Source organism: Sylvia atricapilla, chromosome 1 (assembly GCF_009819655.1).
Source record: "Sylvia atricapilla isolate bSylAtr1 chromosome 1, bSylAtr1.pri, whole genome shotgun sequence".
Taxonomy (NCBI): Eukaryota; Metazoa; Chordata; class Aves; order Passeriformes; family Sylviidae; genus Sylvia; species Sylvia atricapilla.
Window position 1 is genome coordinate 47862067 of NC_089140.1, and position 13385 is coordinate 47875451.

At 39.4% G+C, this 13385-nt stretch overlaps 1 protein-coding gene across 1 annotated transcript; it reads left to right on the forward strand.

The window, feature by feature from the left end:
- The first annotated feature begins 10243 nt into the window (after positions 1-10243).
- On the forward strand, positions 10244-12207 carry LOC136366548 (probable G-protein coupled receptor 141). The gene is made up of 2 exons (XM_066327719.1): positions 10244-10315; positions 11114-12207. Exon 2 carries the CDS (start codon positions 11135-11137, stop codon positions 12002-12004), a length of 870 nt encoding a protein of 289 aa, XP_066183816.1. The 5' UTR covers positions 10244-10315; positions 11114-11134; the 3' UTR covers positions 12005-12207.
- The last annotated feature ends 1178 nt before the right edge of the window (positions 12208-13385 follow it).

Sequence of the window (13385 nt, forward strand, 5' to 3'; positions counted from 1 at the left end):
GAAAAACTGAGCCTCCTCTGATTTTTTTTAAGAGTTAGAGCTTTTTGTAATGCAGCAGTGGGGTGTGGACAACAAACAAAGATGGCAACCACCACCACCAAACTTAACACCCCAATGAATGTGAAGCACAGGAAGCTGCAAAATTAGAAGGAAAAAATGAAACACATGACAAGGCAGTTGATTCACAGAGAAATAAGAAAAGCCAAACTGTGACAAAATAGAATCTGCAAAAAACATCTCAGCTGTTTCTTGATTAAATACTCCAAAATGGTCACTCACGAGCATATTTAAGTACACAGGGGACACAAACGAGTGGTTGCAGATATATACTAAGGAATATAGCATATGAAATGTATCACCATAACAACACCTTTTACAAAAATGTGTAGGAGTGTGAAACCACTGCAGTACTTGGGAAGTAAAAATGACAAAAGTAATAATTACATTGGACCAAGGTGGTTTCATGTAGTTTAATGTCAAGGGGTATTTTTGCTAGAACAGAAAAATCCTGAGATGATAAAATAATAGAAAGGACAAAGTGTTGTTCTGGAGGTCAGGACGTGTGTAGGAGCAAATGATAACTTAAATTTGTGTTACAAAATGTTCCACTTTAGTAATTGCTGCCAGTTAGTAACTACATTTAGTAACCACATTTAGTAACTTGAACCTTCAAACTTGTGAACACAAAGTAAAGATGTGGAAGGAAGATTCACTTCCGTAGTGTTGAGATGAGTTTAAATCACAGCCAAAAATGGATAGTAAGAGGTCTTTCAAGATTATATAGTCCTATCCTCTGCTCAAAGCATGGCTAAACTCAAAGTTAGATGAGCCTGCCCAAGACTGAATCTAGTTGTGTTTCAACAATTTTTTAAGGATGGAGAATCCAAACACCTTCTCTGGGCCTCCTGAGCCACAGCTACACCACTCTCAATTTGTTATGAATACCATAGAATCACAGATTCAACAGAATATGTTGAGTTGGGAGGGACCCTCAAGGATCCCCAGTCCAACTCCTGCCCCTACTCTGGACACCCAAAGAATCACACCATGTGCCTGGGAGTGTTGTACAAATGCTCCTTGAACTCTGTCAGGTCTGGGGCTCTGACCGCTTCCCTGGGGATCATGTTCCAGTGCCCAACCCTCTGGATGAAGAATCTTTTCTAATTTGCAACTTAAACCTCCTCTACCATAACTCCAGGACAAGTCACAGAATACCCTGAACTGGACCCACAGTGTACAAAGTCCCGCTCCTGGTCCTGCACAGGACAACCCCAAGGATCACAGCATGTGCCTGAGAGCATTGTCCAAATGTTTCTTGAGCTTCAATAAGCTCAGAAATTACCAGTTCCTGGGAAGTCTGTTCCAGTGCTCAATCATTCTGTGGGTGAAGAACCTTTTCCTAATATCCAGCCTGAACTTCCTCTGACAGCTTGAAGCCATTCCCTATGGCCCTGTTGCTGGGCACCAGAGAGAAGAGACTGGTGCTGCCCTTCTGCTTCCCCTAAGTGGTCACACTTTCATAATCTTACCTTTCTTCTTATTTACAGAGCGTATTTTACCAACAACCACACAGCTTGCTACCCCTAGGCACAATTAACTAAATTATACCCAGGAGGGAGACTGACCACCATTCATTCCCCCAGCCTGCTGACGTCCCTCTGAACAGCAGCCCCAGCTTCCAGCATGTTGCTGCTTCCTCCCATTCAGTACTATCCACAAAGCTCTGTCCTGTTACACAGCTCATGGTGAGGGTGCTGGAGGTTGCCAAATCCCACACTGAGGAGCTTTACTTTCATCTGACTGCCAGTTTCTCCTGGCAGCTCTTCTTTGGGAGTCCTTCTGTGCCATGTTTGACCCTCACACCCTTGTTTACCTGATATGCCCCATATTCCAGTGATCAAATCCTTTTTAACATACCCCACTCCATCACTGTCATCTTCTACCAAGTGAGAATTTTGCTACCAGAGACAGATGCTTTTAGGAAAATATTATGTAAGTATTGTCCTTATTACTGGTTCATTCAGAGGAAGGTTTAACCTAGAAAGATTTTTTTCCTGGGTTAATCCATACTCCAGGCAAGCTTTGTAACTTACTTTTTAAAATTTTTCCAAACAAAAGCTTTCATTTTGAAATTATTGATATTTTGTTACATATACAGAATATTGAAACAGTTTTCTTCACAACCGTGTTTTTCTTTTCCTGTACTGGCTCTGGCTGGGATGGAGCAATTTTAATCCATAGCTGTCCATATGGTGCTGTGTTTTATATTAGTGGCAAAACAGTGTTGATAACACACCAGTGGTGTAGCCCATGGTGAGCCAGGCTTTCAGTGCACCAACACATTCTCTCTTTTATGACTCTGCCCCTCTAGCCCGTGGGCTGAGGGTGGGCAGGAGACAGGGAGGGGACACAGCTGGGACAGCTGATTGAACTGTCCAAAAGAATCCTCCACACCACACACCAACACACTCAGCAGTAAAACTGGGAACAGGGAGTTTTGCCAAAGTAGCTGTCGCTCAGAGGCTGATTTGGCATAATTTTCTGGTGGTGAGTGATAACTGCTTTTGCATTGCTTGATTTATACTTCCCTTTATCCCTCTCCACTTATTAAACTGCCTTTATCTTGACCAAAAAGTTTTCTTCTCTCTTTTGCCCTTCCAGTTCTCATCCCCATCCCTCTGGGGAAATAAGTGAGGACTTAGCTTAGCTACCAGCCAGAATTTAAGCCACATTTTAAAAGAAGGAGTTAAAGGTTGCAAAATTCCTTAAACTTGTGGTTGGAGTTGTACCAAAGAGCTTTAATTTTAAAAATAAAATTGGATTTTAATACTATCTTATTTTTATTCAAATTGTTAAATTTGAACATGTAAAGCAAAAGAAAATTCCTATGGTTCAAATAGGAAAAGCCTGTTATTTATTCATATTTTAATCAGGATTTTGAAATATCAAGAGGATCTAAAAACAAATTTTGTGTTAATTAATCTTTATCCTCTCATAGGTACAAACTGGTTTATGCTGCCTAACAATGTTTTGACAGACTTGCCTAAAAGCATGCTTAGTGAAAAAAAAAGTAAGAAGAAAATTAATTGGCCCTTTCAGTGTCCTCCTTTGAACTGAGAACATAATCCCTGGATTTATTTTTGAGAGTTTATATCTTCTCATGTAAAGGAACCAACTTTGGAATTTTTTTTATTATTTAGGCCTTTAAGTTTATAGCTAAATAAAATGTGTTTAAAGATGCTACATTTATTTCTGCTATTTTGTACATTAAAAATGTACACTTGAAGAACATAGGTCTATGAAATTTGAAATGTGTAGGTAAACTTTCTCTCTGATTTTTATCTACAATTTAGATCAAATTTTTATTAATCATACTTAAGGCAATTTTTTCTCTCTTTCTGTCTTGAATAAAATAACTAAATAAAATTTAAAAAAAAAGGTTCTCCCATCCTTCATTTCTAGGAACTACTGATGGTTGAAGGAAAAGCAATTAAGTTAATCACTCAATTTTAAACATTCCCCTCCATCCTATTCTTTTGTTCTACAACCTATTTTTGTTATAATGGAAAGATAAATTCAGCAGGACTCTGATAAACAGTTCAGTAGGAGCCTATCACGTATTCCGTTTTCACTGAGTTAGGTTAAAAATATGTTGATTGGCCACATGGCCCATCTGTGGTCTAGGGTAGAAATATTCTTACAGTTACAGTAATTGCTCAAATCCTTGAACTTTGGAAACAAATGATAAAAGCTATTAAATGAATCTATGTAGACAGTTTGATGGCACTTAGGATCATGATTATTTTATCATGAGAGCATTTTTGTTGGCTGTACATATTCTCTTTGCCATGTTCTGAGAGTATGGGTTATAAACTGACATACACGTGGTATTCATTGCGTTTCATTCCTGTAAAAAGTGTACATAATGGAAGTAAAGGGATTTCCCAACAAGCAAAAAAAGACAGTGAAATTACATTGTTTGCTGGAGCCATGGATGGCGGACTTGCCAGCACAGAGGTTCATGCCTGGCTGCTATTGGCATCATTGAAGGAGTCAAGAAAACCTTTTCCAAGGCAGGGATTGGGAGAAAGCACACTTTAAAGATATGGTGTCCATCTCTTCTTAAATCCCTTCAGATTATTCCTGTCTGCACAATGCTTTAAGCCACTTCTGTTGCTAGTGCTGCAGACTTGCTTTTTTCTCTGCTGTACTTTCTTCTGCAAATGGTGCTCGTCCTATGGACAAGGCTCTCTGAAGGTGAGAGCATCAGTTTTTGGAAATACAGGGTTGTTTCCAGCACCAAATGGCATCAGCTTTGGAGTTTCCCATTTGTGGGACTAACCCTGCCTTTTCTTCCAGGGGCTTGAAGGAAGCAATTTCTGTGATGGCATCCACCAGGCAAAATGTTCAAATTTCAATCTCACTTTTGCTTCTTTAGGCATCTTTGGATATCTCACAGGAAATTAAATCAGAAACTTCTGATAGCTTGCAGCACAGGTTTTTTTTATTCAGTTCTCTTTATAGTGATAGGAATTAAAAAACCTTCTCCTTTCACAACCAGTTCATTTTTTACCACTGAGAACAGAATGAAACATTATCACTATTTTTTTGGAGTTGCCCTTGGTGTTCTGTTTTGTACTCATATTTAATATATTTAATTTCTTTTGTATCTTAGAATTCATGCTATTGATATTCATTCCCTCTCCCTGCCACCCAACACTCACAAGGATAAATGCTAATTCTTTTTTCTGATTTGCTCACAGGTTTCATTCCCATGGAGCTGACATCAGATACTTCAAATTCTCAATAGTTCAAAATCCTCTTTTTTTCTTATTTTTTGATTAACTGACTTTTATGGATGTGTGTTTTGATGAAATTGTGATGACAGGCCTCCAGATACCAGACTCATCTAAATTATAAACTAATTTAATGACAAATTCAATCATTCTTAGTCTTCAGAGTCCTCATCCTTGTCTTCTAGTGCTCTCTCTGCAACTCCATTCAGAACATAAGGGCTTGCTTTTCTTTGAGAAAAATGGGGAACTTGCCTCTAGTAAAAATAAGGCTCATTTTTTGTGAAACATTGTCACAAACACACAGTTGTAAGATATTGGAGAGTTTAAGATCAATGCAAATTTGTGAAAACAACCCAAACTCAAAACCCGATCATATAATTATAGAATGCCTTGGTGTGGAAAGGACCTCAAATATCACCAAGTTCCAGCATCCCTGCCATGAGCAGGAACACCTTTCACTAGATTCTGTCACTAAAGGCTCATCCATCATAGTCTTGAACACCAGGAATGGGCCATCCACAACTTCTCTGTGTAACCTCACAGAAAAGGGTGTTGTTCATCCCATCTAATCTAAATATCTCCTCTTTCACCTCAAAGCCATTACCATTATCCTTATCCTACCTCTAGATGTCCTTATGAAAAATCCCTCTCCATCTTTCCTGTAGGTCCCCTTTACATACTGGGGGTGCTCTAAGGTGTCCCCAGAACAATCTCTTCTCTGGGGTGGAGCAGCTCAACTCTCTCAGCCTGTAGGAGAGGTGCTCCACCCCCTCGTCTTTTTGTGGCCTCCTCTGGACTTGCTCCAGCATCTTCACATCCTTCTTATATTGGTGTCCCAGAACGTGAATGCAGAATTCCAGCTGGTTTCTCACCAGAGAGGAGTAGATGGGGAGAGCCATCCCAAAGCCAGCCTCTCCACCCCACCTTGAAAGCACCACCTTTGTGTTTTGGGCACCCTCTGTGCTTCCTGTAACTCACTGAAAACTCCCATCTTGCTTTCCTGCATGAGTTAATTGGTTTATGTGCTTCCCTTCTAGTTCCTTTTTAGTTTAATAAAAATTAAGCCTTGCTCAGCTCTGTGCCAAGCAAAAATTAGTTTCAGGGATCTAATTCCTGAAGAGGCTTCTTGATTCAGCGTATAAATAACAAGAAAGAATTCAGACTCTGGCTATGACCTTATTTATCAAGCAGAACATGAGAAACCAGGTATAGTAGCATTACGTGGGGCTATTCTTTGAGATACAGACTTCTGAGAAAGGCTGTGAGACTGAAACAATGGGAAGATGGAAAAGAACAGTGAGTTGCAGCATGATCAAACAGAAATTAAAACATTTAGGATAAGGAAAAATTTATGCTGATGATGCCAGATCTTTGACTTACATGCGGTTTTCTGCAGCTGTTCCCAAGTAAATTCTTTTTATAGCCAGTAATATCAATTTTCTGCAGTAAACTAAAGCAACAACAACTTTAATTGGCATTACAGATGTTGGAGGGCAATTAGACCAAATAGTGGGACAAAACTATTTAATAAATCTTCTATTTAATAACTTACTTCTAAACTGGTATGTAGCTGGACAGAAGAATAATGACAAGTTCCTGAATTTATAATAATAAATCTCTTCTCTTTGGAGCAAACTAAATAAATAGCATCTTTGTTTTAAAAGGTAAGTCATAGTTTGCCTGTGTTAAATTCTGCCAAATTCCTCCACAGAAATCCATTATATATTACTTCTATTTATATAAAGCATAATGGCTATTTTTGATGAATACTAAATAGGTATGACTAAGGCAACTATGTATTATTATTTCTAATAAACAGAGAAACCAGACAGCCTCTTTCATCCTGACAATGCCTGAGAAATGTCTCAGTAAATCTGCAATCAAGTAATTAGGAGAATAGTCTAAGAATCTGAAAAGTTCTGCTAAACTTGTTGACCATTTACTGGCTGAAGTTAGTAAATTATTCATGATGCATGGGTGGGTTGGATTGGCAAATTAAAGGGATTATCCTGTATGTTCCCTAACTATGGAGTATGATTTTCTTACTATCCAATACCTGTGACTCATGTCTGACAAGGTGGGAGTGAGACAGCAAGAATTGTGATTCCACCTGCAATCCCAGAAAAAGCAGTATGTTAAAGCACAGATATTCTCTATTTTACCATTGTTTATGACCTATGTGTAGCTCAGTTCTTGTAAGCAGCTAGCAATAGATTAATATTAATAAATCATTTAAATTATCAGCAGTTATCACCCCAATTTGAAAGTAGCTAAAACTGAAAATCTATCCAATCACGAAAGCCAGGACAGTTTTATGGCTGTTCAAAGACAGAAAGCACCTCTTGAAACCAAATGTGAAAACTTGGTTGCTATTATATTCACCAGAAAAGACAGTGTTTTTGTAGAGTGATGTGGGAAGCTGAGGAAATCATGCATACATGAAATGGAGAAGTTAGAGTTCTACAGTAGACCTAGTCCCTGTTCAGAGGAAGTTTGCTAAACCCATGCATGAGCACCATCAGCGACACTTCCCCAGAGATTCATCCCATCTCCAAATATACAACAGGCTTTGTTTCTCTTCTCTCAACTGCTACTTCTTCTTCTGTTTCATTTTTCCACCTCAGTAAATGGAAGCTTCACTCCTTTCCTTTGTCTTCTGTTTACCATAGTGTTGAACCACATATGCCCAGTCCCTTCCTTAAAATCTATTTGTAATTGTAGTCTTGACCTGGATCTCTGCTGGATCTCTCTGTGCATTTCTCTTTCAATCTTTATTCTTGCCACTGGCCAAGGCAAGTCATGTGCTGACTCAGTTTCCTCTTGTACTCAAATAACAAACTAACCTAAAAACTAAACCTAGATTACAAGGCTGAGTTGTGTGATTTTTTAACTTTTTTTTTTTTTTTAATATAACAGAAGGACGCGAAGATACAAGATAGACCGGGCAGCATTAACACACAAGTTTAAGGAATGTTTCAAGGAAAAAGAGACTGAGAAGTATGAAAACATCAGTGGAGAAGTTCAGTTTCTGACCTTCAGCAGTTTTGGTGCCAGCCAGCAGCACTGTCCCCAGGGCGACAAGAGAATTTTCTATGCAACACCTTTGCTGGGTTTTGGTCTGAATTTATATCCAAAGAGCTCAGACTGGATTCAAGAAGGTAACAGAGGGCACCAAGCTCTTGATCTCAGAGTCTTATTAAGTTCTGTCTGGAGTGCTACCTGTCACAGAACTGCTACTTGAGGAATGCAATTTATTAATGTATTTTCTGATTTTATTACATGGTGGTTCAAGTTTTGTGGATTCCTTCAAGCTCTGTGGGCAAAGCAGCAGCCATTTCACTGCTTCCCTGTCTTGGGTTATGTAACCTGTCTTCCCAAATCAAGACATTCCCCCAGAGGCTTTGGCTGTAGTTTCATGATCATTCTACCCCATGGAAACTATCAGTGTCTGACACCCAGGCTGTTCACTACCTTCCTGTGCATTTCTGCCGACTCAGCTGATCATTTTGCCATCCAACTACCATCTACACTACCAAGTACAGTGTCAGACAGCAGTCTGTCCTTATGTGGGACTAGGTGATGCTGGAACCACGGCTGGTGAGTACCATTACCCAGGCAGCTGCTCTCCAACAGTGCTCTGACAGAACAGTTATACATTTCTTTTACCCCAAGCCCACAAATACATGCAGTGTCCAAAATGGGCATTGCTGCTGTTCTGAATCCTGGTCCAGATGAAATGGTAACAGCTCTCTCAAAGCTTTCAGGGTTGTTTATCCTGAGAATGTCTCACTGACAGCTGTTTCCACATTCTTGCTCACCCTCACAGACTTTTCTGTTTCTCTTTTCGACTTTTTATTTTTTGAGGTTTTGTATTTATTTAGTTCTGGTAGCTCTCTTTCACATCTTGTTCTTCCTAACACTGTTCTAAAGAGGAGACGTGCCTCTCAAAGGGAACCATCCTCTCAGCCACAGCAGAAGGTGGCTGACTGATGGCAGGAGCAATGCTAGTTCAACCTTGCTGCAATATTGGTTTTATGTTATTGTTTGCTCACAAAATCTTATGTGTTGCCTATAATGTTTGAGTAGGGATGACTCCAATTGAAGTCTAGAACTGTAGCTGAAAAATAAACAGGACTAACATTTTTCTGTTTAATTTTTGGTCAAGAAACTGCTTTTTAATGTCTCTACAAAAGACATGACTCAAAGTCTTCCTCTTTTTAGTGACCTGCCATGTACTAATTATATGGTTTTGGGTCTGCATTCATGCCTTTGGTTCAGGAACAATTTTCAAAGCCCACTGGCTTCTCTATGTCTTTTTTTTAACAGCAGGAGCTCTTAAGTTGCTTTCCATATATGTCTACCACTTGTTCTACATATAATATTTAAACAGTGAGAAATCTCTGGGTTCTTGGTGATCCAATAACATGTTAGAGTGAAACCCCCTGTTAACTCTGCTTAAACACTTTGTTATTCAGGAACATTTAGCTTAATTATTAAACATAAGGCAAGTTCAGGGGGAAAGTGGATGTATAAGGAAAAAATCCTTTTCTCAGGTGCACACTTCTTTCCTTGATCAGCGGCACCTCTCACTTGTTTAGTAATAAAACCTGGTACCTTGTGGTAGTTGTACAGCTCAGGGAATCATTGCCCACCTGAGCTTTAAGAATGACCAAGATGTGGTCAGAGGCAGTGGTGACTTGATCTGTTCTACATGTCCCAGCAAAATGATGGTCTCTGACAGCTCAGGAGCTCTCCTGTGGTGCTCTCAGTATGATGAAAAGAGCATTAGATGTCACACATATGAGATTGCTATCGCAGTGAAGCAAAAGGGAAGCTTGTTACTTCCTGTGTGTGGGCTGAGGAAACCTTCAGTCCTTCTTGGTCAAACAGGTCAAAGGCTGTTTTTCTCGCTCTGCTTATGTATGCCATATGATACAGCTGCTTGAAATGACACATTTCAGAGTGAAGTCACAAAAAGAAGAGACTGTAAGGTAAAATTAAAATATTTTACTGCTATAAATAGCAAAAAGATCATAATCAATTTCAAAGTGATATAAAATGCTGCCATTAAACTGTCATTATGCTGTCGACTAAAACTTGCATATTTTCAAAGCCAATTTGAAATTAACAATGAACGTTGGAAAATGGTTTGTAAAACTTTTGGTGTAGCAGTTTCTGGGAAGTTTTTGTGCTTGTCTTGGGAATATTTGGGAGGTAAACAATTTTAAACATTTGAGTGCTTTAAGGTCATGAATTTTAAAAGGAGGTAAACAGAAAAGTTTATAGCAATCTTGATTTTTGAAAGATGTTTTTGCCTGATGCGTCATAAAGATGAAGTTTCTCTGAAAATGTTTTGCAGCTGCAGTCTATCCCTTTACAGATGACGGCAAAGAATTAAGACTTGCTGATTAAAACAAGTTTACTGATTCCAATCTTCAAAGGAACCGACAGAGAAGACACTGCTTTTTTAAGAGATAATTTTTCAGCTCTTACTTTGTTCTTTCAAAACTCTTTCTAAGGTAAGGATAAATTTCAGTAGCAAAGTATCTATCTACCCTGTGAGCAATCCCTGTGTATTTGTACAGAAATCTGTACACAAGTCCGCATTTTGAGTTACGTCTAAATAAGGATGCAGCTTTATGTGGCTATGTTCAACAAGTGCCAAAAGAATTATATCTTCAAGAAGATCATTCCTAAATTAATTTTTATGTTTTCATCACTTTTCATAGTAGAGTAGCTCAGGCAAAATTCTATAGCAAAAATACTTGCAGATGAAGCAAGAAAAAATTGAATTTTCATCTGCAGACCTTTACTTTCAGTTTGCTCCATGTCTTTAGAAACAAACCATTGCTACTTTATGTGTATTTTGTACCCATTCAGCAAGATGCTTAAAAGATGGATCAGGTGTCATCATAGGGCATCCATACATGATAGGCATCTTCATATTTCAGTATTTTCCCACCTTACATTTTAGCTTTACAATATGAGTGCAGATAAAACTTGCACAATTTGCAAACAAACAGCGTCTTCTTTATTACAAATGGCTGAATGTAGAGGCAAATAATTGAAAAAAAGATGCTAGAATGCAGTTAAGTAAATCAAATTTTCATTCATAATTATGTAAAATGTAGTTTTAATCCTGAGAGGCATGGGTTATTGCTATCATATGCAGGATCACAGCAGTTATAAGGCTGTAAACTACATGACATGACATAATTTCAGATGCAATTCAGTAGTGTCTCGTTAGGAATCTGTGCTATTTCAGCTAATAAAGGAAATAACAAAGAAAATGTTTCACTCCTATTTTTCCTTCTCAGTAACTTTCAAAAGAGGAGCTTATGAGGATGCTTAACAGCTGCATAACCCAACAGAACCATTCCTCCAATGGCACAGTGCTGGACTTCTCAGAGAAGCTCCACGCAGTTCTGATAATCCTGTACATCATCAACCTGGCTGGTGGCACCCTCGGGATCATCATGATGTCCCAACAGCTGTTCCAAAGGAGATCCCAATCTGTGATGACCATGACGATCATCAGCCTCCTGGTGCTGCACAGCTTCATGCTCCTCAGCATTCCCTTCCGCCTCAGCTACTACATCCTGGGGGAGTGGAAATTCGGGAGGTTCGCGTGCAGGCTGGCCAGCGCCATCATCTACCTGCACATGTACGCCACCTTCGCCTTCTATGTGGCCATCGTCATGGCCCGCCTCCTCCGCCTGGAGTTTCGGAAGTGCTGCACCACAGCCTGGGTGGGGGCTGTCTGGCTGCTGGGAGCGCTGGTGATCACACCTGTCCTTCTCTCCTACTACGGCACCTTCAAGACCTACTGCTCCTCCGAGTGCTTTCAGTTCCACAGGGAGCTGCAGGAGGCTCACATGGTGATCGCAAACTACTGCCTGGCTGGGATTTTGGTGGTGGTGTGTGCAGTGCTCACCGCAGTCCAGCTGACTGCAATCTACAGAGTAGGTGTGAAATATTGGCCTGACATTAACTCTCATGTGGAATTCAGGGCTCAGGCAAAGAGTTTCTTCTTCATCTTGGTAACATTGATCTGCTTTATGCCTCATCATGTATTCAGAGTATATTACATCCAAAACTACAACCTTGATAAAGACCATAAACTACTCCTATGCAATGAGGTTTTTTTAGCTTTAACAACAATGTGCTGCCTGGATATGTTGTGCTTCATAGCAGGAATAGCCCACTGAACCGTGAACTACCAGGAAGTCCAGCTGCAGTGCATCAATACTGGCTTTTGAGAGAAATAAAACTGTTGGGATTTTCCTGAGCCAGGAAGACTTGTGAGTTTATGGCATGTCTCTATAAGTTTACAGCATTGTTTGGCTCTTACAAGCCAGTAAGATTTCTCTTTCACAAGCTATTCTTTCTTTATCTTCTGTCTAGAAGGCAAACCCACTTGAGTCTTACTCAAGTCTTGACCTAAGAGTCATGCCCTGAAGCTTCATTAAGATTTTTGTCAGCTGTCCTTCTCTAGCAATTACAGCCCAAGTATCCATTCCTTTGTATTTTTCTCCTCAAAGTGTCTCAGTAACCACAACCCATTTGGGCCAATAAATTGTCTTCTCTGAAGGTCTAACTTGTCCTGGCAATTGTGATACTAAAGGTAAGAGATGGAAGCAAGAAATTCCTTTACAGGATATTTGTATTAGAGATTTTAGATAGCAAGGACATAAACTCTATTCAAATGAGAAGTATTCACAGAATCACAGAATACGTCAGATTGGAAGAGACCACAGTGGGTCATCTTCCCTTTGTATAATTTATACAAAGCATATAATAAAAAATTATGGGAAAACTAATCATTATCACAACTTCACCTTTACTTGTGTCATTCCAAATCCTCAAGGAACTCTGAATGGTAATAATTATATATTTAGAGTGAATGAGAGCAGAACAGGACTCCAAACTTCTACCTTATGTCTCCCATCAGGACTGGATCTGTGGTTGTTTTCTCTTAGGTCCACTGTAGCCAAAAAAGTTGCTGTGCTTCCATAACTGGATCTGGAATTCACTTGGGGGGAAGGATCAGACCCTCTCCAGGACAGGGAAATACTTCATTAGCCTTCAAAAACTTTTGATGTCTGGCCACTTTCAGTTGTCTGTTGATTTATTATCAGATGCCATATTTTTTTCCATTTATGCATATAACAAAACAGAACAAGAATAAACTTACTGAACAGTGCTTAATCAGTTCAGCATATGCTTGTGTATGCATATACAAACTTGTTCTGAAGTATATCTTTTCTCCATTAGATAGATTATATTCTTTGGGAATCACATCCGTTTTGGGAATCTCTGTTTTATCTTCATGATTTAAAAGTTCTTTTTAATGATTCATTCTTCCTGCTCTGCTGAGTGCAGAAGGTCTCTAACCATTCTGCTGAAGGCCCCACTGTTGTTGGCTGCATCCCAGCAGCTTGAGGCCAGATTTCTCCCACCCCAGAGTCCTAGCAGTCACACAAGGCTACACTTCCTCCTTCACAGCCCTAGAAGTTCCCATAATTTTTAGTCTGTCAGTCTTCACTGCAGAGAGTGCTATGATCCCTGGATTCAAATGGAATAAAGCTT